The 26,723-nt window shown below is 53.8% G+C and overlaps 1 protein-coding gene across 2 annotated transcripts in view; it reads left to right on the plus strand.

The window, feature by feature from the left end:
* Positions 1-26,723, plus strand: part of KDM2A (lysine demethylase 2A) — a 48,700-nt gene that overhangs the window by 16,209 nt on the left and 5,768 nt on the right. For both annotated transcript variants that reach the window (XM_062632240.1, XM_062632242.1), the window contains exons 4-17: positions 5,815-5,953; positions 7,088-7,166; positions 8,472-8,518; positions 8,873-9,051; positions 10,459-10,565; positions 11,107-11,200; positions 12,630-12,783; positions 14,299-14,414; positions 15,354-15,480; positions 16,908-17,329; positions 23,173-23,256; positions 25,414-25,680; positions 26,305-26,436; positions 26,516-26,605. In XM_062632240.1, the coding sequence (XP_062488224.1) occupies positions 5,815-5,953; positions 7,088-7,166; positions 8,472-8,518; positions 8,873-9,051; positions 10,459-10,565; positions 11,107-11,200; positions 12,630-12,783; positions 14,299-14,414; positions 15,354-15,480; positions 16,908-17,329; positions 23,173-23,256; positions 25,414-25,680; positions 26,305-26,436; positions 26,516-26,605 (2,037 nt within the window). The remainder of the gene's footprint in view (positions 1-5,814; positions 5,954-7,087; positions 7,167-8,471; positions 8,519-8,872; positions 9,052-10,458; positions 10,566-11,106; positions 11,201-12,629; positions 12,784-14,298; positions 14,415-15,353; positions 15,481-16,907; positions 17,330-23,172; positions 23,257-25,413; positions 25,681-26,304; positions 26,437-26,515; positions 26,606-26,723) is intronic.

Raw genomic sequence — 26,723 nt, forward strand, 5'->3', positions numbered from 1 at the left:
CCTGGTCTCCTCAGTGCTGTGCGGATGAGGAGGCCGGGCTCTGCCCTGCCCACAGGAACCAGTGCTGTGGCTGATGCCTGCCTGATGACAGCAGTATTGGACTGTGGCATTTGCTCGGCTGGATGCGCCCTTCTATGCTCTGCATCTGTTTTCCCCGTTGCAAAGGGATTTGGGGTGTTTCTGCCTCTTTCCCTGGTGTTCACACCTTTGCAGTGTGGTTGTCTTAGTTTGCCTTGAGGCTGTGCTGTGAATGGGATTAGGGAATGGTTCCCTGCTTCCCCAAACAGATCCATGGGTGGATCTAGCTGGGATAAGGTGAAGTTTTGTCTCATGTCATGCGAGTCCATGACAGTGGCATCATCTGAAACTTGTGTTTCTTTGGTCATGAAGTTTGTTAGTGAATGATCAGATCATCTGCTTCACATTCATGTAGGCTGGGATCTGTCCTCAAAGCCTGGCTCTGTCAGTCCTGGTGGGATTATTGCCTTCTTCCTGAGCTGCATCCCCACCAGGAGCGCAGCATCCACCTGAGGCACCAGCAGGATCTGGATGAGGCCTGGCCATGTGGTCACATAGCTGCTAAATGAGCTGGTCTGCACAATCCAGAGCCTGGGCTGGCTTGATGTCACTTCCAGAAGGAGAGACAGTGCCCGATGTGGCTGGCATGCAGGCTGGCAGGGCAGGAACTGTGTCCACACCAGATGGAAATCTGGAAGGGAGCTGCCAGGCTGAGCTTGCACAGGGTTAGAGCTCAGTTGTGGGGCTGCAGCAGTCTCAGTGTGGGGGAGGCTCCAAGGAATAGAGAATCATGGAATGGTTTGGGTTGGAAGGGAGCTTAGAGCCCATCCAGTTCCAACCCCTGCCACGGGCAGGGACCCCTTCCACTAGAGCAGCTTGCTCCAAGGCCCTGTGTCCAACCTGGCCTTGAGCACTGCCAGGGATGGGGCAGCCACAGCTTCTCTGGGCACCCTGTGCCAGCGCCTCAGCACCCTCCCAGGGAAGAGCTTCTGCCTAAGAGCTCATCTCAGTCTCCCCTTGGGCAGGTTCAAGCCATTCCCCTTGGCCTGTCCCTACAGGCCCTTGTCCAAAGCCCCTCCAGGTTTCCTGCAGGCCCTTTAGACACTGGAACTGCTCTAAGGTCTCCCCTTAAGGAGCCTTCTTTTCTCTAGAAAGTCCTTATTCATCCATGCTGTAGTTACTCAAACTAGAACTTCTCTCCATGTCGCCCTCTTTGCTGTCCTAGCAGTAACTATGGAATGATGACAAGGAGCAAGCTAATGCCAGCTCACATTCCACAGGGATAAAGGAAGTCTGATCACATCAGTTGGACACTAGCGTGTCTGTGAGGTGACAGCACAGGAAGGGTTTCCCTGCTGTGTTGGTTACCTGCCTGCTCCCTGGCTTTTCAGGCCACCAGTGTCCTTGGATATGTGCTGTCATCTGCCCTTGCTGTGAGGGATACCTGCTTGAAACAGGTCTGCAGCCAGACATCATCCCTATGGCTGGAGCTGCATTCCAGCCCGGATCTCCTGGGATGAGAGCTTCATGGTTAAGCTCAAAACCTGAGTTTCAGCCCAATGCAGTAACCCTGGCTGTATCCTGGAATACCACAGAGGCTTCCAGCCTAGGAGCCAGATAGAACTGGGTAAGGGCCTGGTTTGGATGCACTTGCACAGGGAGCTGCTCTTCCCTAAACCTCACAACTTCAAGTGTCTGGAGTAGGAGCAGGTCAAGTCACAGCCACAGCCTGGTCCTGGAGTGTTCCTGATCCCAAAGGAGGAAATTCATGGACTACAGGGCCCAGCATCCTCCACTTCGTTATGCTCATCCTCTGATGGGAATTGCCTGTGGGGCCAGCACTCCTAAGCCTTGTTTCCTTGCCTGAGAATGGCCTAAGTGAAAACCAGTCATGCTGGAAGGCTATTTGTGCACTTGCAAAGTAGTCTGAGGTCTCCTGTAGCTGCTCTTGTTCCCCCAGCATTCAGAGGTGTCCTGGCAGGAGCCACAACAGGCAGCTGATGTCTGACAGCATCACAGGACAGGATCTGAGGCGAGTTTCAGCTGCGCAGGGAAGGGCCCAGACAGGCACAAGGAAGCACCGTGGCTGCTGCATCTTCTCTGAAAGCATGGAAATAGAAAGGGAAAGCTGCAAATGAGGTTTCCTTGAGGTGCTTGCCAGCATGACCTAAGCCTTCTGCACTCTCATGCAGCACTCTTCAGGGCAGGAGTGAGGGACAGGCTGAGAGAGCGGGGCTGGGTCAGCCTGGACAAGAGAAGGCTTCTGAAGGGGAGACCTCAGAGCAGCTCCAGCGCCTAAAGGAGCTGCAGGAAACCTGGAGAGGGGCTTGGGACAAGGACCTGTAGGGGCAGGCCAAGGGGAATGGCTTGAACCTGCTCGAGGGGAGACTGAGATGAGCTCTGAGGCAGAAGCTCTTTCCTGTGAGGGTGCTGAGGCGCTGGCACAGGGTGCCCAGAGAAGCTGTGGCTGCCCCATCCCTGGCAGTGCTCAAGGCCAGGTTGGACACAGGGGCTTGGAGCAAGCTGCTCTAGTGGAAGGTGTCCCTGCCCGTGGCAGGGGTTGGAGCTGGATGAGCTTTAAGCTCCCTTCCAATTCAAATCATTCCATGACTTTAAATGGTTCTGGGATGGGAGTTGTGGTTGCCCAGCAAAAGGTTGCAGTTGCCCTTACCTCCAGCAAAGGTGAGGAAGATTCTATGGGTGTGCACGGAACTGGAATCACTGAGCTGGTTTTGTGAGAGCTCTCCCACCCCACAAACACCACAGCGAAACAGTGGGGTGAAGAGTGGGTGCTCTGGCACCCAGAGGTGAGCCCCTCGCAAGCTGTGCTCCCTGTGGGCCTTCAGCAAAGCCTCCCATGGGTTAGCAGGAGCTGAGAGGGATGGGAGCTGGTTTGGTAGCTTCCTGCCCCCAAAGGTGGGGCCAGCACAGCTCTGCCTGCCCATGCTGAGAGCCCAGAGCTCCCAGGCACGGTCCTCAGCTAACAGCAGCATGCCTGCTCCATCCATTCTCACCATGGGCATCTCTCTCCAGGTGGCTGTTCCATGGCCATCCCGCTCCATCCCTCCCAAGCAGCCAGTCTGGACTAATTCAGGGCACCAGCATGGAGGTGAAATGTGAGGGTTGTGGATGAGGGGAAAGGCTTTATCCTCCTGTTGCTTGCAGGAGCTGGAAGCTTGGCCTCAAGCCTTTGGGTTGCAGCAGAAGAGCAGGGTGTTGAGATGATGTTTGCAGGAGCTGGGATTTGTGCCTGATGGGGGGAATGTGTTTGAAATGAGCCTTTCCCAAAGCACTGGGAAGGGAGGCTCTGGCTCATGGGTCCCTAAATCCTGTACAGGGATTTTAAAACCGAGCACTATGCAGAGTTAACCAATTCCATGAGTTTAAGGGACGGTGCTTTAGAAATGGACCTGTCCTCCACTATAACACATCCAGGTCCTCTTCTCCCACTAATACCACCACATCCCTTGTGCATCCCCTTGAAAGAGCCCATCTCAGTTTAAAGGCAGAAATGACAGAGAGTTTGGGAGTTCCAGAGCCTGGATTTGTGCTGGGATCAGTGGGAAGCGTGGCCCTGGCACCCAGCATTCGTGCCCCAAGGTGTTCCTCAGGAATATGGGTGTCACTTCTGTTTGTCTTTTATTTGTGCATTTATATAAAGCCTGTGAGTAAAGGGAGTTTTATCTTTGTATCATTACAGAGAGTGAAAGAAAATACTCCTCCTTCATACCAGGTGTAGTGGGTGGCTTAGGACACAGCAGCCATCATTAACACAGGGCCTGGGTTCAGGATACTCAGGGCTCTTTCTGGGATGCTCCCCTCATTCGTATCCCTGCCTTGCAGATGAGGTGTTGGTGTCCCTATTCAGGTGTCTGGGAAGGGGAAAGCTAATGAGGTGTTGACAGCAAGGAGAGATAAGGAGCTCTGCTTTGATGGCAGGGAAGTGACTTGTGAATTGATCAGCTTCCTTGGAAGTGTGAGGCTGGAGCTATCAGGAGTTGTCTCCACATGCTCCTGCACCAGTGAGTTAATGAGTTTAGAAGCATCTTTAAAGCAATACATGTGTGCAGGGGGGGATCCTTTCTCTTTCACTGGTACTGTTTAAATAAGACTATAAGGAATCGCAGACTGGTTTGTGTTGGAAGGTACATTGAAGCTCCTCCAGCTCCAACCCCTGCCACGGGCAGGGACACCTTCCACTGGAGCAGCTTGCTCCAAGCCGCTGTATCCAACCTGGCCTTGAACACTGCCAGGGATGGGGCAGCCACAGCTTCTCTGGGCACCCTGTGCCAGCGCCTCAGCACCCTCACAGGGAGGAAGAGAGGCACCAGCAAAGCAAGGTAGTGATCAGTGATGGATGATTGATAGCTGGGTGTGTTTGATGCAGTTACTGAAGCTGTGATGGGTTTGGGGGAGCAGGGGTTAAGGGGAAGGGGATGGAGGCCAGGCAGGGCTGGGGGCAAAAGAAACCCTCACCCATGCCAGGGCTTTCATCAAAAGAGCCTAAAATAAGGAAGAAATGAGCTGTCAAACACCCCAGGCAGTGGGAGGTTGTGCAGGGCCTGGAGATGCACGGAGGGGAAGCTCAGGTTGGATCTGAGGCAGAAGTTGTTTACTGTGAGGGTGCTGAGATGCTGACACAGGGTGCCCAGGGAAGCTGTGGCTGCCCCATCCCTGGCAGTGTTCAAGGCCAGGTTGGACACAGGGGCTTGGAGCAAGCTGCTCCAGTGGAAGGTGTCCCTGCCCGTGGCAGGGGTTGTAACTGGATGAGCTTTAAGGTCCCTTCCAACACAAACCATTCCATGACTCGATGTGCACGCTGCTCACCTCATTAGTGATGGTGACTTTTGCCATCCCAGCATCATGATCTATGGCTGTTGGTGGGATGTGACCCTGTTCCCATTGCCACCAGGCTGCTGCCTCCAGCTTCCAGGCCCAGATGTGACAGCAGCTGCTGCTGCATCATCTACTGCCCCATCCCTGCCTGTCTGCTATCCCCATTGGTGTGAATGCTTTACAGCAGGAGCATCCCGAATTGGGTGAAGTCAGCTTAGCTAATTCAGACCAGGTTCACTTTTATCTGTGGGGATTTAGGGAGCATTCCCACAAAGGAAGCATGGAGGGGTGGCAAACAGCTGGGGACAGTAATTCCTTCCAGATCCAGCACTACTGGAAGAGGATGTCTGTCAGGCATCCCAGTACAGATGTACTTAGAGACCCTGTCAGAAAAGGGTTATTTCCCCTCCTGCTGCTCCCACACACACAAACAAGGGAATAAATCAGCTTCTGTGCATAACCAAAGCTGAAAACTTGGGAATTGTCTTCAGCATAAACCTGTTCCTGTATCACTTGCCATCATGACAGGGGTTTAAATTCCCCTCCAGTGCAGCAAAATACTGATGTACCTGCAAAACCAGGTAACATTCTTCTTTCTTGTCCCCAGTTACACTGAACTGTTCCCCTCTTCCCATGTTTCTGTGTTAGCACTCATTGGGAGTGAACTATCTGTCTCCCATACAGCCCAACTTGCACAAATCTGTTGGTTGGAGGAGGAGCAAACCTGATGTTTCAGTGGTGTGTGTTGGAACCAGGACAGACATTGCTTAAATAGATCTTCCCTGGCGCGTCCCTCTTGCAAACTGATCCCAGCAGTGCTTTTGAAGCAAGAGGAGTCATGGATAATATAATCCAGGGTCTCTTCTCTGGGAGCAGAAGCAGGGATCGAGGGCTCCCCCAGAGGCCCTGGTTGTCCCTCCTGGTCCCTATCTCTTACCTCCTGCTCCGGTCTCTCCTCAGCGTGGCACGATGAGGCGGCGTTACGAGGACGATGGCATCTCTGATGATGAAATTGAAGGCAAGAGGACGTTTGACCTCGAGGAGAAGCTGTCCACCAACAAGTTTAACTCCACCTTCGTGGTCTTCATGGAAGGCAAAGGTTTGTCCTGGGACAGGCTGTGCTGCTGCTGTCAGTAACCACACAGCTGCAGTGGCTGGCTGCTTCTCCATGGTGTGAGGTGACCTTTCCCTGTAGAAAGCCAGCAGTGCTCACAGTTGGATGTGCTCTTGTGCATCTGACTTACACCCAGAGCTTCCCTGGCTGCCTCAAAGGGTGGTTACAAGGCAGTTGTGGTGTTAATGCAATCCTAAATCCTTTCCTGTGTTTTGCTACCTTTTACTTCCCGTCTTCCTGTGAACTTGGGAAAACTGCTGTTCACACCAGTTCTGTGCTTGGAAACCGCTTTGCTCCCGTAACCTAAGTGGTGGGGGATGTTCCTATCTGCTTCCCCACAAGTCCTGTGCAGTGCCTAAGCAGTTGGAAGGTGATATGAGGTGTATTGTTGGAGTATTGGCTCAAGCCTGCTAAGGGAGCTGGTAACAGGGAGTGTGTATGGGAAATGGCATGGAATCCCCTCAGTCTGGAGAGCAAGGAGCCCATCTGCAGGCCTGCTGGGACACATGGCAGCCAGGAACAAGAGGGTTTGCCTGGGTCAGCACCTGTAATTGCAGCCACATGTCTACTAGATGCTCAATTCAAAGGCTCTGTGGGATCTCTCCCCTTTCTTTCACCATACATATGGCCCAGTGGGATGTTTTTTTCATCACACAGACAGTGCATCCCTCACAAGGATTTACCACGAGGGAGGAGCATTCCTTCAGGGCATCTCTAACTTGGCTCAGAGCTTCTTGGGGAAGTGAGGACCAAACTCCACGCTATTCCCCCTGCCTGGTGCTGGTTGTTGGAGCAAATTCCCTCCTCCTTAGAGGCTCTGTTTGAGGTTTGTCAGCAGCACACACCATGCTGCTCACAGAACTGCCGCAGAGGAGTTCCGGGGTCTCCAAGAAGTGTAGAAATAGCAAGGAGCAGCACTTCCTTTTGCTGGTGAGCCTTGTCACAGGGACAAGAGTTGGTTCTCAGCTCTCAACTGCTCTGAACACCTCTTCTGAGTCTGAATTCAGCTTCCTGGGAGCAGAGTGGAAGTAGGGAGCTCCAGAGATCCTTTCTAACCTCACTTTGTCTCTAGTCCTCTGCAGGAATCTCCCCTAACACCTTCCCTTTGGTTTCTCACAGACTTCACAGTTGAATACATCCAGAGGGGTGGCCTGAGGGACCCTCTCATCTTCAGGAGCTCCGATGGCTTGGGGATAAAGTAAGTGCTAGGGGTGGATGACTCCTGATTTCCTGCCTCTCTCCCCACATTCTGTGGGATCTGATCCTGGTAGCTGGATCTGAAACCAGGTTGTTATGGCAGTGTCCTGTCCATACTGTCCTTTACCTGCAGTGAGAAGTATCTTCCACCTCAGTTATCCTGTTCTAACGAGTCTGGACTTAAAGTCAGAGCTGGCTGTAGGTGACCACAATGCAACTAAATGCCTGGAATATCCCACTGCTGCTCTGATGCAACATCTGGCTGGGTTCCTTTCCTAGTAATACAGCACCACTTGCCAGAGCCAGAGTCAAGCAATTTGTAGTATTTCTGGCATTTCCCAGCAGTTCCAACCTGATTTATCCAATGTGGTTACTTCTAAACTGCCATCTCTGTCTCTTGCTACAGTCAATCAAAGTTTACAGCTTGGAGTGTGAAGCTGTGCTGATGCAGGACTTTGTGCTGGTTTATGATGTTCATATAAATACACGATGGGGTGCTAGATGTAGTGTTAAGGCAAGTAATGCTATAAAACATTACAGCTGGCTTTAAATAAACCTCAGACCTGATCTGATTGGATGTTTCTGCTGGGTCAATGGGGTTTGGGTTTGGTTAAAGGGATAAACTAGCCTTTGTTGGAGCCAGCATCATCCGCATTGCTCTTAACTTCCTCAGCTGGCTGTGAATTGATGGGTAGCATCTCACCCAGTGCATGATGTGCTGTACTGGGGTGACTTAGATGGTACCACGCTCAGGTTTAGCAGCTGGGTGGTTTGGAAAGGCAAGGATTTGATCCTGAGGATTCCAATGTGGGTGAACCTGGATTTCCTCTGAGCTTTTGGTGATTTCTCTGGGTCAAGAGCTGCTTGAATGGCTGCCTGCCCGTTCTGCCTGTGTTTGTACAGATAAGTGTGCCAGTACAAACAGGGAGAGGAGTTCTGCTGTGTCAGTGAAATACATCCCTTGTGCGGGTCTGGCCGTGCTCTTTATGTTGGGATAACTCATAGGAGCAGTCTCTCAAATGAGAGCTGGGATTGCTTAGCTCAAAGCTTGCCAGAGCATTTGCCAGAAGCCACTACAAGAGCTCGTGCTCTGGAGATGATGTATCCTATTCCCAAATCTGCTTCCTTAGCCAGGAGTTGGGGCCCTGTGTTTCACCCCAGAGATCTGGTTTCATGCTCTTCACCCCCATCCAAGAAGAAGAGAAGCCCAGTAGCACCTTCAAGGTGCTAATACTGGGGTTGGAGGTGGGAAGGGTCTGCAACCAGAAGCATTTCATGATGTTTTAGCAAGGTGTTTGTCCTGCAGGATGCCAGACCCGGACTTCAGCGTCAATGATGTGCGGCTCTGCGTTGGTAAGTGTCCGGGGACCACAGGCTGCCTCTGGTGTGCCCTGGGCAGATGGGGAGGGATGGGCAGAGTCACTGGGTGTATCAATGGTCTGGTACCAATGGGAGGTCTGGTTATGTGGCTTCCCCAGTGTGCCTGAGCCAGTGGATCACAGCTTTTACCTGCTTGAGTCCAGTTTGACCTGAAGCAGGTTCAGTTTCAGTGTGGGTATGGAAGAAGATGAAGCTATGGAGAGGCCAGAGCATCCCACTGCTGTGGGTGGGTTCTTTGAGGAGGTATCTTGTGTATCCTGGAGCATCTCTTCTGGGTGGTTCATTGTGCCCAGAGATGGTTCCAGTGACGTCTGTCTGTCCCGGCAGGGAGCCGGCGGATGGTGGATGTCATGGATGTGAACACACAGAGGGACATTGAGATGTCCATGGCACAGTGGGCACGTTACTACGAGACACCAGAGGCTGAGAGGGAGAAACTTTACAACGTCATCAGCCTGGAGTTCAGCCACACCAAACTGGAGAACCTGGTGCAGAGACCTGCTACGGTGAGCATGGCTCTTCCTTCCCTTGTGCTTGTGGGCCTCTGTAGGTAAGGTGCAGCCTGGCATTGAGTGCAGGAGAAGAGCTGCTCGTAACATGCATGGGCTCAACCAGGGATGTCACTGCTGTGCTCTGGAAGCTGCTGGAGCTGATCCCGTGTCTGACATGGACCTTGTTTGCTGGAGCTGATCTCACAGTCAGCCCTAGCCTGTGCATCCTCATCCTATATAGGCAAGCCACCATGGTCAAGTCCTTGGTGTGTTGCTCTGTAGAGAGCTGACTTCTTCTGCAGAGAGCTCACTAGCTATCAGCAGCTAATGGATTGGCTATCAGCAATTAATAGGAAGGAATAATTAAAGGGAAGTAACCTGCTCCTGCTGGCTGCTGATCAAGAACAAGCACCTCAGTTTGAATAGAGAGGTTGTCAGGTTGGTGCTCAGCCACAGGGAACACTGAGGACAGGATGGGGATGCTGGCTTCCAGCCTCTCCCAGGTAGCCACTTCCACTGCCTGCCAAGACCTTGGCTGTCATTCAGTTCTGGGTCTGCCTTACATCTGTGTGCTTCACTGATGCTTGGTGTGGAGCCCTCTCCTGCATCCTGCAGCAGTGATCAGCTCCACTGTGGCAAGAGAGAGGTGGCAGTGGAGAGCAAGGGTGGACCTGCCATCATGTATGGGACAGCAGAGCTCAGCTGCGTTTGGAGAGAGCAGCTAAAGCCTGGATGCTGGTTGAGCTTTGAGGTTTTCCTGGTGTTTGGAAACCATGGTCCCATTAGGACACCAACCCTGTGTGCAGCTGGGACTCCAGAGGGTTCTGTGGTGTGGCAAGGAGGGGTTCTGGTGCCGAAATCTTGGAGGGCAGAGGAGGCCAAGACTGGAGCTGTGCTGGAAGGGGGCAGGAAGCAATATGACAGTGGGAGAACACGGATGGACATCCTGGACTCCCTCTGCAGTCGGGGAAGAGGAAGGGGTAGCTCTGTAGAGCCGTTCACTTCTCCCTGTTAACTGTAGAGGGAGCCTGGACATCTCTGCCTGCTCTGGGGCTGTGCTGAAGCTCAGTGACTTGAATCTCACCTTGGCAGATTCTGCCCAGCATGGTTTGTCTATCCCCAGTGCATACCAGTTCCTGCCTAGCCCCTAAGTGGACAACCAGCGTCCCAGTGCCATGCTTGGGATCTTGCTGTGGTGTTTGCTGCTTGTGTGAAATCAGGGGGTCACTGTACAGCAACTGGCATCAGAGCAGCTGGTCCTAAAGCGCTTTATGTGTGGGATTGCACCAGTGCAATGGGGAAGGTTGCACATGAGAGCTATGGGCCTACCATTTGAGCTTCTAGGACAGCCAGGGAGAGTACCAGAAGGGGTTACAGTTCCCCTGTCATCTCTACTCATGTCTCCCACCCTTCTTGCTGTAGGTGGATTTGATTGACTGGGTTGATAACATGTGGCCCAGGCACCTGAAGGAGAGTCAGACAGAGTCTACGAATGCCATCCTGGAGATGCAGTATCCAAAGGTGCAGAAGTAAGTGACTTCCTGAGCTGTTCCAGTGGTGGCAGGCGCAGAGCATCTCTTGCAAGAGAACTGCCCAAGGCAGAAGTGGTTTGTACCAAAGGGAAGAGGGAGGAGCAGTCTGTTTCAGTGGGTGACACTTGTAGGGATGTTGCAGGCGCTTATTTAAGCCCCTAACAAATGATGTGTGGAAGGGTGACACTCTTGGTGCTCACCACCTTGAAACATCTGGAGCCAGCCCAGCTGCTGAGCATTGCCTGTCCTGTCCCATAGGCCTGTGACAGGGGGTTTCTAGAGCTGCAGATGTGTGAGGATGAGAGCTCTGCTCTTGCCTGGATTAGATCTTTGTGTGGGGATGTGACATAACTGCAAAGTGAGCTCTCCTGCAAACCACCACCTTCCTGCAGCTCAGGTGCTTAGCACTGCAGTAATTGTGTGCTGGCACTGCTGTGAGTCTGGGTTTAGGCAGCCCATTCCCTTTGAATATGTTTTACCTGCTCTCAAATGTTGCTCACCACTCATTTCACCTTATCCCTTTCTTGTTCTCCACCAGATACTGTCTGATGAGTGTCAAGGGCTGCTACACAGACTTCCACGTGGACTTCGGTGGCACTTCTGTGTGGTACCACATCCACCGAGGGGGAAAGGTAGGAGGACAGTCCCTGTTGGACAGTTACAGATGCTTTAGGAGAGTGGCTTTTAGTCTATCCTCTTGTTAATCCTTGAGGATGCAGGTTCCAGACAGCAAATTGAACTCTTTCCATCCTAAACTGGTTGATCAGAGGTGCACCAGGCACAGACTGAAAACCTGTGCTGTAGGGATGATGCCAAGACAACCTTATAAAGAGCTAAAAGACACTGAGTAGAATAACCCAATTCATACAGGGCCTTGGCTTCTGAGAGGTGATTTGGCTGCATGGCTGATCACCCCTTGGTATGGCACAAATAGCACACTGGGAGCAGCAGCAAGCTGAAGAAAGGTAGTTAAAGATGGATGGAAGCCGCTCCTAAAGCTAAGCGTTTCAGGGGGTTTAAATAGCCAACATATACGTAAGGGGTCACCTTAAAACATGAAGTGACTTCAAAAGCAGAAGCATTTGAACTGAAGGTTACTGACAGGGCTTCACTGCAGAACAGTTGCATGGTTTCTGATGAGAAGTAGCTCTGAAACAGTGTCAGGTTTAAGCTGTTCTCTGGAGTCGCTTCCTGGAGCTGAGCTCAGCCAAAGAGACTAAAAGCAAACCTCAGGCTTCATTGTGTTTGAGTCTCTCTGGTTGCAGCCTTTATCTGAGTGCAGTGTTTGTCCCCTGATGGGTTTCTTCCAGCTATAATTGTGTAGGGATTTCATACAATCATGGAATGGTTTGGGTTGGAAAGGACCTTAAAGCCCGTCCAGTTCCACCCCCTGCCATGGGCAGGGACACCTTCCACTAGAGCAGCTTGCTCCAAGCCCCTGTGTCCAACCTGGCCTTGAACACTGCCAGGGATGGGGCAGCAGCAAACTCTGCCCTACCTGAAGAACCTGGGCTTTTCACCCACCTTTCCTTGCAAAGGAGATGTAGCTGCCAGACTTCTGTTGATGGTTTGTGGCTCCAGTGCCTTCCCCTGAAGAGCTAACAGTCTCTGAACAGCCTAGTTGGGGCTGGATAGCTCCTTGCCACCTGCATTGCATGGATCCAGACAAGCTTAAATCTCTAGTTCAGCTGTAGCTCTTACTAACATGGCAGAAACACTCAGGTGGGTATCTCTTTGTCTCTGATACTCTGGTGTCTTTGGTGGGCTCTGTCTCTTAACACTGATAGGAACAAAACCTCACAAAGCATCCCAAGCTCAGTCTGCCTGTGGTGCTCAGTGAGTTAGGTCAGGAAAGATCTCACTCGGCAGCTTGCCCTCTCCAATGGGACATGTGTTCAGGTTGCTTTACTGGGAATGTCTCTGGATTTGCATCTTCTGGTGGGGAAAGGAACAGATTTAGATGTCTGGAGAGGGAGCAGGGGAGGTTTGGAAGAAGCAGGCAGTATTTAATAGCTGTCAGTTACGTTATGACTTGCATACACGTGTTATCTTCATCTGCAGATCTTCTGGCTGATCCCTCCTACACCGCAGAACCTGGAGCTCTATGAAAACTGGCTTCTCTCAGGGAAGCAGGGAGACATTTTCCTTGGGGACAGAGTGTCTGAGTGCCAGCGCATCGAGCTCAAGCAGGGCTACACATTTGTCATCCCCTCAGGTACCACAGGGTGGGCAGGTCCCTCCTGGCCTTTGCTGGGGTTGTGGCAAGAGACTAAAACTCCTAGGACACAAACTGGGAAGAGGCAGGATTTAGCTTCCTCTTCATGTAATTGGGAGAGGGAGATGTGACGTGGCTCCCTCCTCTTGCTTGCCAGCTCTCAAAACATGCCTGTCATGGCACTGTGGATTCAGCCCAAGTGATGGGAAAGCTGTGGCTGGCTCACATCGCTCTGGATAGTCACTAAAGGAGGCTTTCCCAGTGCTTTTCATGGTGACATGCAGAGTGGTGTCCAAGGCAGCACAGCTCCTCAGCCTCCTCAGCCTCACAGCTTGTGAGATCACTGTACAGTTACAGTCCAGTTGTGAAGCAAGGAAGGGAGCCAGTGTGTGTGTGTGTGTGTGTGTGTGTGTGTGTGTGTGTTTAAGGAGCAAGGTGACTGCTCTGGGCACAAGGAAAGGCAATGGAACAGTCTGCATGTACTGGAAATGGGAAGATTGAAAAGCATATAGCTAGAAAATGGGATGTTGGAAAACACTGAAACCCAGCAGGGAGCTGGGAAGCAAAACCAGGGAGAGACTTGCAGGTAACTGCTTTGCAGAGAGCTTGGGCAAGGAGACTGAGGTTGGGAATGAGGTTAACACTCAAGAGTTAAAAGAATCCTTTAGCCTGACTTGGTTTAGGAAGCAGAATAACTGGAGGGCATCAGCAGTATCTGCATGCACAGTTAGCTCAGTGCAGTGCTAGAGAAGAGCAGAGGCAGAAGAGATGAGGCAGATGAAAAAGCAGCTCAAGTCGGTTGGTTGCAAGGACTGACATTTTAGAACCTGGGATGGAGGCCTGGGATGTCTGTAACTTGTTCCTCTTGCCCTAGGGAATAGTCCCTTGTCAGGAGAAACATTGTTGGACCCCTGCTAATAACTGTTGCATATAAACTGTGTCCATAAGACTGTGTCTGGTGTCAATGGCTGCCGTAACCCTGTGTCATCTCCAACAGCTGTGCAGGGTTGCGCTGTAACTTACAGCAGGACCAGAACAGAAAACCACAGGGGTTGTACAAGTTACTCATTTGAGTCCTGTTATCACAACTGACTCTTCTTTTGAATTGAGTGCCCTTGCCTTAACGAAACCCAGGCTGCAATACCCAAAACGTTGGGCTTGTCTGCATTGCTTGGCCTTGAAGGTAACAGAGCTGGAATTTGTATTCCTTGGAGGGTATTTTAACAGTTAACCAGCCTTTGGAAGACTGTTTCCTTCTTAGGCCTAATACAAGGCCGCTCCAGAGGTAGGATGACAAAAAGCATTGGACAGGAGGTGGATACAGGCACATGGGCCACCATGAGAGGACAGATCCATAGGTGTATTGAAGTGCTTGAGTACCAGTCTGTCTCTAGCCATTAGTGGGATCAAGTGAGCTGGTATTGAGTGGTGCAGCAGTGTTTGAATTAGTAGGGACTGTCAGTTGTGAGACCTTGACCTCCCCCAGGATGCTTCAAGCTCTGCTTTCTCTCCAAGGTTGGATCCATGCTGTGTACACCCCCATGGACACACTAGTGTTTGGAGGCAACTTCTTACACAGCTTCAACATCCCTATGCAGCTCCGGATCTACAGCATTGAAGACCGGACACGGGTAAGGACCTGTGAGAAGGTGGGAGGATGTGGGCTCCTGGGGTGGTGAGGAGGGTACAGCCAAGAGCAGTGCTGTGCAGGCAGAGAAGTCATCTCCCCCTGGGACAGATGGCTCCACCCCCAGCTCTCTGTAAGCGTAATGTCCAAGCCTCCTAAATGTACAGGTCTGGAGCAGAGCATGCTGTTGGCAAGCAGGTGTTCTTACTTGCACCTTGTGGAGATATGGGTCCTGCTGTGCAGAGAGGCTTCAGGGCTATGATGAACAGCCTGATGGCTTCTCCAAAGCAGTTTAGGGTGCTGCAGCAGGCAGGACTTGCGGTTAGCACTCGGATGTCAGACCATCATCCAGAGTAGCTGAGACACAGGATGATGCAGGTCCGCCGTCTGAGTAGCCTCAGGAAGGTGAGAACAGCAGCAGGGTCAGGAGCATCTTCTGCCAGCCTGTGAATTGCTGGCACTGATGTGACAGAGCCCTGATAGCACTCTGCTAAATAGCTGAGCCTGATTAAACCTCTGCATAGACCAACTCTTTCCCTTCATACCAATCCTGTCAGATGCTGTGCTGTGGTTTGGGAGGAGGTCTTGAACCTCTTCCCTTCAGCTGCAACCTTTTGTGGCACTCTGCCACTTCTTCTTGTACTGATGAGAAGGTCTGTGGGGGAAGAGCTGCAACCCTAACAAAGAGAAATGAAATGTTAATGGCTTGCAAGTGAATAGTGCCTGGTCTCTGCTCTGCTTGGTGATAACATCCTCCTGCAAGGAGAATTACATCAGGCTGCCAGAAGGATGAATGATGCTGTTACACATGTACATGCGTTTCCTGTCTCTCAGGAGGGGATCAGTCTGGTTTGAGGCAGCAGTGATAAATAAGAGCTATCTCTGTGCTGTCTGGTGGTGGAGGAGGCCTGAGCCAACCCCTTTTTCCTCTCCTCTTTTGCAGGTCCCAAATAAGTTTCGTTATCCCTTCTATTATGAGATGTGTTGGTACGTGCTGGAGCGCTATGTCTACTGCATCACCAGCCGCTCCCATCTCACCAAGGACTTCCAGAAGGAATCACTCAGTATGGGTAAGCCCCCTGCATTGACCATCCAGCCATTATTCCTCCCTCACCTGTGTCAAAGCACCCTCCTGAAGGGGTGCTGGCTGGCTCAGTGGGGTGCTGGCCAGGGGAAGAATCACTTTGGAACCATCAATTCCTCAGTTTCACAAGGTGTTTCTGTGGGTGTTTCCTCCCTTAGCACTGTTTGCTGCACTGAGCAGTCAGGACAGCTGATGGTGTTGCACACTGGCCAAAGGAGGTGCTATTTCTTTCTTTCTGTTTGAACAAGCAGTCAAAACCAGACAGTTTTGCTTCCTCTTTTGGTACAGGCCAGGTTCCTTTGCTTGTGTAAAACCAGCACACAAGTTCCTGCCCTTGCTGGTACACACAAAGCCTTTAATAGAAGAGGTGGAGGGAAGTTGAAGTCCCCACTGCTGTGCTGTGGGGCAGAAATGCCTTCTGGCTGATCAGGACCTTCCTCCACACAGAGTTTAAAGCACTGTCAAAGTTATGTGTGCAGGGAGTCTCTTGCAAAAGGAATGTTTGGCCTCCTTACAAGAGATGGTTTCTTACGGAGAGACCTTTCTTCAGAGCAGGAGAAAGCTGAACAGCATCCACCCAAGGCCCTTGAGGCAAATCTGTCCTCACTCCCCTCAGAGGCTGTGGTTACTGACCCGAGGGCACCTCTCCTCACAGCTACAGCCTCTTTGGGGCTTTCTGTCCAAGGAGCTCTAGCAGAGGGAAACAGCTCCCAGTTCTTGTCCTTTCCCTGTGGTTCCCTGAAGACCCCCTTCAGCACTTGGTTTGGGAAAGGCCATCTCTGTCCTCCTGCCTGGCGGTCTCCAGCACCTTCATCACCTTTACCGCTGAGCAGTGTGAAGTGGGAACTAATGCAGGGAGCTGAGAGGAAGGGAGCAGGAGAGCTGTCAGAGACGGGTGTTTTATCGTGCACCATCAGGCCAAGAGGCCTCACAATCATCTAGTTAAAGTCCGCATCCTCTTTTTCCCACTGTGAAGGCAGGATCAAGGTCTCAAGTCACTCAGGACCAAATGTCTGCAGATCCCAAGCCCTCCAAAGCAAATCAGGTTGGATGGGGCTTCAAGCAACCTGATACAGTGAAAGATGCCCCTGCCCATGGGTTGGACTTAGATGATCTTTAAGGTCCCTTCCAACCCAAACCATTCTAGTATTGTATGAAATCCTATCTAGGGTGTTGCTGTCTCCAATTCTTGGATGTTTTCCTATGTCCTGTGCCTCGCCTTCCCACAAAATGAGCCAGGAATGGGAAAAGGTTTTAGCTGTTCTTTTCCAACTGCAGAATGTCCCATCCTTTCCTTCTGCTTTGTCCCCATAATATATCTGTTGCTCCAACATCTCTGATGGACTTCTCTAGAAACCCCTTCTGTGAGTGCCTGGCCACTGTGCTCTTCTCACTCCTTCTCCATCATGGCAGATATGGAGCTGAGCTCCTCGGACTCGGTAAACATGGAAGAGGAAGAGGAGGAGGAAGAGGATGAGGATGGAACAGGGAAGGAGCCCCGGCGACCGATCACAAGGAGGTCCATTCTCACCAGCCCCATTGCCAACGGTGCCAATGTGGACTATGATGAACTGGGCAAGAGCTGCCGGAGCAGCCTTCCAGGTCTGAAGAAGACCCCATCTATAGACTCTTCTGACTCCAGCCGGGGCTCCCAGAATGGCCAGGCCTGTGATCCCAATGGAGGCAGCCCACGCAAGAGCAGGAAGGTGCATCTGACCCAGTTTGAGCTGGAGGGGCTGCGCTGCCTCGTGGACAAGCTGGAGTCACTCCCCCTGCACAAGAAGTGTGTTCCCACCGGCATTGAGGATGAGGATGCTCTCATCGCTGACGTCAAGGTAGGGAGGTGTGATGGGGATGCAAGTTCCTTTGGTTGCCAGGGTGCTGGCAACCAAAGATCATGTGGTCTGATCCTGACCTTATCTCGCTGTCCTGGATTGAGGGGGTGATGTGTCTGCAGACTTGGGGTCCTTCCTCTCCATGAGGCTTATATTGCACCAGTTGATGTTGAGGGACACCCATGGCTTGGATTTTGGGTCAGGGCTGAGCAGCATGGCTGAGACTCCTCTGGAGACCCTCTGGGCCCTGTCTGGGTCCCTTATGGGTGTCAGTGCAAGGGTGCTTGTCTGTGATGCCATTTGCGTCCAGTTCTGGCTGTGGACTCCTTGAGCTGCTGGACGCTGACAGTTAGAGCCCTTCCCTTGCCCCAGGTGGATTTGGTTTCTTTGGGTTGTTTGCCCAGGATGTGGCCTTAGGTAATGTGAACCTTACCCCTTCTCCCCATCCTGCTTTACACTGCTGAGCCATATCTGCCAAACCTGTTGAGCTGCCTCCAGGAGCTGTCTCAGCCCTTTCAGCCTCACTCCTCCCCAGAAATCCAGTTTAATCCCTCAGACCACAGTTACCACCTTCTCCCTTCCTTGCTGATGGTGATCTGCTCAGCTGCTTGCCTGTACCAAAGCTGACATCCAGACACAGCCATGGGTGTATCCTGGTCTTTGCCATCATGTTTCTTGGTTCCAGATGCTGTCTCCTGACAGTTTTACGTGGTAAATCCAGTGCTGTGCTGTGTTTGGAGCAATGGGTGCGGCTTTGGGGTGCCAGGGTGAGCTGTTGTGTGCAGGCCAAGCTCTGGTAGAGCTAAAGGAGTGTGAGTAGGTGCTGCTGGAGGGCTGTGCTTCTGGCTTCCTGTGGCTTCTTCAAGTACTCAACACGTGTGTTCCTGAGCCACTGCAGTGGGGTGGCCTCACCCTTACTACAAACCGGATGAAGCTCTGGAGGAAGTTAAGCTTTGAGCTGTGTTTCATCCTTCTTGGACTGAAACAGGGAGGCCAATGGGGTGTGTTGGGTGTTTTGAAGACAGAACATTCAAGGTTGCCAATGTTCAGCTGGGTTTTGAGACCTGCTCAAAGGGCTTGGTTGTTGTGGAGCTGATGGATGTGCCTGTGGTTTTGGTGTGACTCACCAGCCCCTGTCTGGTTGTAGCTCACAGCTGGGCTGTGGGTGACAGTCCCTGCAGTGTGGTCAGAGCAAACGGCTTCCCTGAAGGACTTGCACCTTAAAGCTGTTCTCTGAGGTACAGGAGGATCCTGAGCTGCAGGGCTCTGTTTCTCAGGACCAGCGGCCTCCCAAGTAAAGGCTGTGCTATGGAGGATCCTTGGGGAATGAAGATCCTTTATCAGGCTGCAGTGGCAGAGGAAACGGGACAAGTTTCTCAAACTACAGCAAATCTGCCTTCAAAGCCTGCCTTGTCCTTAGAGGGGGTGGAAGTGGCAAATAGAAGTTGGCTTCTAAAACCTGGCAAGGGGGAAGACGTTTGTAGCTAACCCTTTTATAACTGCCCTGATCACTGAAAAGCCCAATGAGTGAAGGTCTGGTTTTCAATATCAACAGCTTGTATGGAGAACACCATCTCTATTTATTCTATTTTTTAAAGCAGGACAAGTTGTTACCAAGCAAGAGGTGTGAAGTTTCCATCTATGCAACCATCGCTCATGATGTGGGATGTAGATCCTAAGCCAGTCAGGTTTCCTTTGGAAGCTTCCCTCCTCTGATGGCTGTTATGTTCTTGCACTCCCAGAGCACAGTCCTGCCATGGCTGTGTTTAAGCACAGCCCTTCCTTTCTCTGGGCTTGTTCTGGTGATCCTACCTTTCCTTGCTGCTCCTGGGAGACATAATCCGTGTAGGATCCCTCATGCTGCACTGCAGACCTGAGTCCTTTATGTTCATCTGTTCTTCCTTTTGTGCTAGTGGAGAATTAGACCCTACTCCACTTTCAGTGACTTAAGCTAAATGGAAACCATACATCCTACGCAGCATCTTAGCCTGACTCTGAGGCCACTGATCTGCACCAGGTACTCTCCCAACCTTTACATCTCAGCAGGTGAGGTCATCAGTGGACCTGGGATGAGGACTTTGGGAAAGACCTGCTCCCAAAGAAGCACAGAATCAACTCGGTCCCTCCAAGGGTCCAGTCAGCAGATGCTGTGGTGGTGGGAAGCAGGAGAATGCTTCCCTTTCCCACAGCCTCCTGTGTGGTCACGAATCCAGGATGTCTGTATGTTGGGTCACGTGAAGGAACACACTTCTGTATCTTGTCATGGGTTGAGCCTGGAGTCATCACATGGTGGGATGTGACACTTTGGACATGACAAAGATGTGCTTCTAGTTCCATGGCAGGAGGGATTGTCCATCTGTTGGCACTTTAAACCCATCCTAGACAGGGCTGCATTGGGCATCTTGAATAGGAAGAGCATGTTGCCTCATCTAGCTTTGCCTTGGAAAGCTGCTGGTGTCACCACATCACCATCTCTGAACCAGTGACTGTGAGAGATGCTCTCCAGTGGCTTAAGTGAGAGGACCAGCAGGAGTCAAAAAGGCTTTAGCACTGCCCCAGGAGAAGATCTGCCTTTGCAAAATGAGGTTGAGACACATTGTTTTGTGGCACTGAAGTACTGATGGAAAGCCTCCATGCATCTGGTGATGCTTCTGTGCATGGTCTGCACTGGGGTCATCAGAAAGATCAGTGACAGAGGCGGTTCTTCTGAGAGGCTCTGTTGTGTCTTGGTTGCTCCTGTCCATCACTTCTGATGGACCCACCTCTTGGGGTGTGCTGGTTTCCATCACTTGGACATCAAAGGAGCGGGATGGTTCATGAGGATGGGACCTGCTGAACTCAGGGGAGCTGAGCCTACGTTTGAACCATTCTCTTGCTGCAGGGCCACCAAACCCTGTGGCCTTGGTAGCTGTCACAAATGGGTTATATCTGGGCTCTGCATGGAGGTGGTGGAGCACCAAGCAAGAAGAACCTCTCCCAGACGTGCTTTGAGCTCATCTCAAAGCCTCCGGTGTAGCACTGCCCTCATACATGGCTCTGTTGTGTTGGGTCTCCCCATGATCAGAGGCATCTTCTCTGCAAACACATGTTGCTGTCCCCATCTCCTCCTCCTGTAGGTCACATCTGCCTGAAGCATTCCCTGTGCTTCCTGCTCTCCTTTCCCTGCCCAGTCAATCTGCCAGCTGCAATTGGCTTTCCCATTCGCTGCAGTGCAATGGGACACGGAGAAGCCTTGGTGAGGAACAGGGGATGCTTCCACCAGGGGTGGATGAGAAAGGTCAGGGTAGCCTTTGAGCTGTGCTAACAAGGTTCCCCCTGGGTTGGGACAGCAGCACTGGTCTGCAGAGAGCCTGTGGGTGGTATTGGTGGCTCAGATGGTGACAGTCTGGACCCAGATATCTGGTCAAGGTACCTGGCGACAGGACAGATGAGCTGGAGCTGCTGGAGATGCTTTGGCTGCACCAGGCGTGGGATCAGCCTCTGTTCTCCATTGCTGCTTTGGGCACTTGCTTCATTTCCAGCCTTCCCTTCATTTGAACTGTGGTGCTGTGTAGCTGGAGCTGGGGTCCTGGGGGACCTGGGTGATGGTTGGGGAGACCTTGTGTCACCCAGCGTGGTCGTCCCCATCCAGTGTTTGGGTCACTGATGGCTTTGGGACGCCAGCAGCTCCAAAGGGGATGTTTGTCGAGGGAGGCTGGGTGCAGTCCCTGCAGCCCCCACCTTCCAAAGGGCAGCTCCCCCCTGTGCCTTCACCTCCAACCCCTTTCCCCCCTCCCTCACCCCACTCCTGCCTCCGCTTGGCTCCCGCATCCCCCAGGAACCCCCCAAACCCACCTCGGCGAAGACAAAAGAAAGGCGGTGCGGGGGGGGGGGGTGGGGGGTGTCCGAGCTCTTGGCTACGCTTTACCCTTGCCCTGGGGAGCCTGGTCCTGGGCTCGGGGCTGGTGCTGAGGGCTGGAGGTGGGCCCCAGCGCCCGTGTCCCTGCGCCAATCGGCGAGGCGCCAGCCGCCCGTGCCGGCCCCTCCCGGCGCTGCAGCAGAACGGCTCTGCCCTCTCTGCTCCAACGTTGCCTCGGTTTTTTTTTCTCTCTCTCTCTCTCTTCTGCCATCTTCCCGTTGCAAAGCATTGCTGGGAACCGCATGTGGGTGACGCAGCAGCATTGTTTGAGGCTCAGGAAGCTGCCGCTGCTGCTGCCCAAAGGCTCGGGAGGAACACGCGGTTGCCGGGGCGGCTGCCGGAGCCCCGCGGCAAGCGGCAGCGCTCAGGGCCGGGGGTCCCGCTGCTCCCCCAGCCATGTCCCTAAAAACCGGGGGTCCTGCTTGGGGCCGCTCAGACTGAGGCAGCCCCTGGAGGGGGCCGTGTGGAGGGGGGGCACTCGGAACAAAGAGGGCTCGGCAAACTTCACCCCGGAGTCGCGGCAGCTCCAGAGGCGCAAGGTCAGGCGGGTGGCAGCGCTCCTGGGACGGGGAGGGGACGCGGGGACGCGCTCGGCACAACCAGGCTGGAAGGGGAGCGCGGGGGCGGGGGGACGGGGGGGGACGGGACACCCCTGTTTCCATAGCGGGGATCCCTGGCTGGTGCTTGGGCTCTCTCCGCTCCTCTCCCCTTCTGCCGGCTAGCGCGTTCCGGCTGGGGGATGCGTGCGGTGCGCTCGCAGGGACCCCTCTGCTTGTCCCCATGGGCAGAGGGGACAAGGAGGCTTTTATCCACCCCCGATGCAGCCGGAGCACCCGGGTTCTCCGCCTCCGACAGCAGCCCCTTGGGACCCCCATGGCTGGAAATGTGCTTGAGCCACCACCAGCACCCCCACACTGCTTCCGAGCAAGGGGGAGGCTGCGGTTCCCTGCCCGTGTGTGTGATCTATAGGTTATATAGATGTATTTATATGTATTTATATGTATTTATTTTTATATATATATATATATATATGTGAGCCCCCAGCCCCTGACCTTTCCTTCTAGCGTGTGCTCATGGGAAAGGCTGGGGGGAGGCGGAAGGTCTGTAGGCAGCAGGGGAGCGGAGGGGGAGGCTGCAGCAGCTTCCTGCCTCCCGCAGCCAGCCGAGGAGGAGGGGGGGAACGCCGGAAAGCCAGGCTGGAGCCAGGGGCTTGGATACCCCCCTCCCCGCGGAGCTGGATACCCGGCGAGGGGGGGGGGCTCTGGCCCGGCCCTTGCCCTGGCCGTGCCTGGCAGCGGGAAGCAGCACCGGGATGCAGGCAGGAGGTTCCAGCGTAGCCATGGCAACGCCAAGTAAATAAAGCACCCAAATTCGGTGGGGAGGTGATGGAGGAGGAGGGTGAAAGGGATGGGGGAGCATCCATCCACCCCAAGCCAGGGTGCCAGCATGCCTATCCGGTGGGTGCTGAGCATCCCTTATGTTAACGCCAAACCCCGAGGCAATGCAGGAGAGCAGCTCTTGGCTCCCCACAGCTTGTGCCAGGCTGTGGAGGGGCTGCTGGGGGACCGCATCCTGCCACCGCTGCACCCTCCAGCTGCCCCATGCAGGGGGAACAATGAGGACTGACCCTCCTGCATCCTCCCCTGTAAATCCCAATGGATTGCAGAAGCTTGGCACACTCTTCCCCCCCACCCCTGCACAGCGCGGGGCCTCGGGGCTGAAATGCAGTTGATGAAAGCGCTGGTGCAGATCGACTCGACAGAGCTTGGCTGTGTGATGTGAGGAGGGATCGCTGCTGGCGGGGGTGGGATGGGGATGGGGATGGGGAGAGCTCCTTCCCAGCCCTCTTGGAAGCATGTTGGCATCAGGTCAGAGCCCGCCTTGTTTCATTGCACTCATACCTGTGCTTCTTGTCTCTCTGCTTCTCCCCATCTCCCTCCATTAGCTGCTGCTAGAAGAGTACGCAAACAGCGACCCCAAACTGGCACTTACAGGCATCCCCATCGTCCAGTGGCCCAAGAGAGATAAGGTAGGAGCTGCACAGAGGGGACATGGGTGGGTGTTGTGTGTGGTTGAGATGATGACCTACCCTGGGCTGTTAATGGGATATGGTAGCACCACTTTCATACCTGCCTCTGGAGGCCAAGGCAGTGGGTGGAAAAGGAGCAGTGCCAGGGCAGGGCATGGGGTGCAACCAGCTCCACAGCCCTTTGTGGGCAGCGGTGGAGGTCTCCCACCCTGTGGTTACCCCAGCTCAGCCAGTGGGTGGTAACTGGGTCAGCCCCAGCTCCTTCAGTCGTTCTCTGAGGAGCTGGAGCCCTGCTGTTGATGCAAGTGTGATCCTCTAAAGGGCATTCACCAGCAGCTCTCTGGCCCACCATGGAAGGCCTGGGTGGTGTGGGTAGTGCTGTGTGTCAGGTGAACGTATCCCTGTTGTGTTCCCTGAGAGATGAAGGGCAAGGGGAAGGAATGATGGTCAGCATCAACCCTGCCTGCCCAGCCCCTCACTGCTAGGTGAGCGTGTCCCTTGGGTCCCTGCCCCTGCCAGCACACTGCTGTGCTGCAGCATTGGCTCTTGCAACCCCAGGGAACACAGCTCCCTCCCTGGGGGGTCTCTACCTGCAGGCAGCAGCCAGGAAAAGAATCTTTGGTTTTGCTCCTGCCCTTCCCTCCACAGCTGGGCCACAGATGGGCAGATAGAGGCAAGGAGCAGCCATTGTCCAGTTGGACTTCCCCTCTGCAGGCTGCCTTCCCATAGCCCACCAGCATGGTTCCTGTAGGTCACTGCTTCCTTCCTGCCAGGAGACAGGCTCATGGGCAGCCATATGAGAAGAGCAGCACCCCATTGCACTGGGGAGGATGGATAACAATACCCTGTCTGGGTATCTAGAGAGGGACAGCCCTCTAGGATTGGAGGTGCCTGTCTCTGCCTGCCCTGCCCAAGGGGATCCACAGTGATTTGCTGGTCCTTGAGCAGCACAAGCATCTCTGGAAGCTTTTTTGGGAGAAAAGACCTGGAGATGTCTGCAGGCTTTGGATGCAGCACTCAGATGCTTGGCACATGCCTAACCTTGTCTTTGTGCTGGGTTTTTTGGGTGCCTGCCCTTCCCCAAGCCCATCAGTTGTGGTGTGCACACCAGCATTGCCCGTCGTGAAGGATGCTACAGCTCTGAGGGCTGACGTCTGCTGGAGAGCTGTGCTGTCCAACCTGCATCTTGTACAGGGGTGCTTGGGTGTCCTCAGCACACCTCAAACAAGTCAGAGGAAGAGATTCTTCCCCTCTGCTGTGCTCTGGGGAGAACCCCCCCCTGCAGTCCTGATCCAGCTCTGGGGCAGCAGCACAAGAGGGACGTGGAGCTGACAGAGGGAGGCCAGAGGAGGCCATGGAGATGCTGTGAGGGCTGGAGCAGCTCTGCTCTGGAGCCAGGCTGAGAGAGCTGGGCTGGGGCAGCCTGGAGAAGGCTCCTGAAGGGGAGACCTGAGAGCAGCTCCAGTGCCTAAAGGGGCTGCAGGAAACCTGGAGAGGGGCTTGGGACAAGGGCCTGTAGGGACAGGCCAAGGGGAATGGCTTGAACCTGCCCGAGGGGAGACTGAGATGAGCTCTTAGGCAGAAGCTCTTCCCTGTGAGGGTGCTGGGGCGCTGGCACAGGGTGACCAGAGAAGCTGTGGCTGCCCCATCCCTGGCAGTGTTCAAGGCCAGGTTGGACACAGGGGCTTGGAGCAAGCTGCTCTAGTGGAAGGTTTCCTTGCCCATGGCAGGGGTTGGAGCTGGATGAGCTTTAAGGTCCCTTCAACACAAACCAGGCTGGGATTCTGCAACCAGAGCTCTCGCATCAGAGCTGGGCCCTGTGCCCTTGCACAGCTGCAGAGGGACCTGGGCAGCACAAATCAAGGACCCCCTTTCCGGCTGCCTGGGTGGACCAAAGGAAAGCGCGGCTGTTCCTGGAGCACCACTTCTGAGCCTCAGCAGCCCTTTTCAGACCCATTGCTGACTCCTGATGGGGGGTGGGAGGAAGGAGAGCTCTTGGCTTGTGGCGTGCTGGAGCATGATACAGGCTCCTTTGTCTGCAGAGAGGTGATGGAGCGGGGCTGCTGTCACGTTATCCGAGGGAGCTGCGGATCAGCGGCGTTCTGCTCCAAGCTGAACACTCTCTCACACCACTTCCTTCTCCGTTTCTCTCGGCAGCTAAAGCTCCAGGCCCGGCTGCGGGTGCGCCTGCCCACCATCCCCATCACCAAACCACACACCATGAAGCCAACCCCTCGCCCGACACCCGTCAGGTCCACGGTGTCTCCCATCGTGTCCGGCGCCCGGCGGAGGCGGGTGCGGTGCCGAAAGTGCAAGGCTTGCATGCAGGGCGAGTGTGGCATGTGCCACTACTGCAGGGACATGAAGAAGTTCGGCGGCCCTGGCCGCATGAAGCAGTCCTGCGTCCTCCGGCAGTGCTTAGCAGTGAGTCTGCGGCATCATCCTTTGCTGTGAAGTCCACTGGGAACTCTGTGTGGCCAAGCAGGGTTGGGCAGAGGAGGGCCATGAGGATGGTCAGGGGCTGGAGCATCTCCCGAATGAAGACAGGCTGAGAACATTTGGGCCCAGAAGAGAACCTGCATGGAGATCTTATAGCAGCCTTCCAGTGTCTAGAAGGGGGCTGCAGGGGTGCTGGAGAGGGACTCTTCGTCAGGGACTGTAGTGACAGGACAAGGGGTAATGGATTCAAACTGAAACAGGGGAAGTTCAGGTTGGAGATGTGGAAGAAGTTCTTTACTGTGAGGGTGGTGAGGCCCTGGATCAGGTTGCCCAAAGAAGCTGTGAATGCTGAATCCCTGGCAGTGTTCAAGACTAGGTTGGACAGAGCCTCGGGTGACATGGTCTAGTGTGAGGCATCCCTGCCCATGACAGGAGGTTGGAACTGGATGATCTTAAAGTCCTTTCCAACCCAAACCATTCCGTGATTCTATGAAATTCACTTCCTGGGGGATAATTATCTCCTTCCCCATGATTCAGTGGGAAAGAGGAGGAGGAAAGGGGAAAAGCTGTCTCACCTTGCCCTGGTTTCACCCCTGCTTTCCTTTGTAGCCCAGGCTGCCTCACTCGGTCACGTGTGCACTTTGTGGGGAGGTGGATCAGAACGAGGACTCGCAGGACTTTGAGAAGAAGCTCATGGAGTGCTGTATCTGCAACGAGATCGTTCACCCTGGCTGCCTGCAGGTGAGCTGCACGGGCACCGGGGAGGAGGGAGCCTGGCTGGGGGGAAGGCCTGGTGCTCACTTCCCCCTTCTCTTTGCAGATGGATGGCGAAGGGCTGCTCAACGATGAGCTCCCCAACTGCTGGGAGTGCCCTAAGTGCTACCAGGGTGATGACTCAGAGAAGGGACAGGTAGGAAGTGTGACCTCCATCCCACTGCATCCTGCTAGGGGTTGGGCAGTGGTGGGTTGCAGCTGCAATCCAGGGCAGCAGCGAGTGACAGTGGGGTCATTGGCAGTCTCCTGCTGCA

This window comes from Pezoporus occidentalis, unplaced genomic scaffold, assembly GCF_034315485.1.
Source record: "Pezoporus occidentalis ecotype Australia unplaced genomic scaffold, CSIRO_AGI_Poc_V1 ctg388, whole genome shotgun sequence".
NCBI classification, from domain to species: domain Eukaryota; kingdom Metazoa; phylum Chordata; class Aves; order Psittaciformes; family Psittacidae; genus Pezoporus; species Pezoporus occidentalis.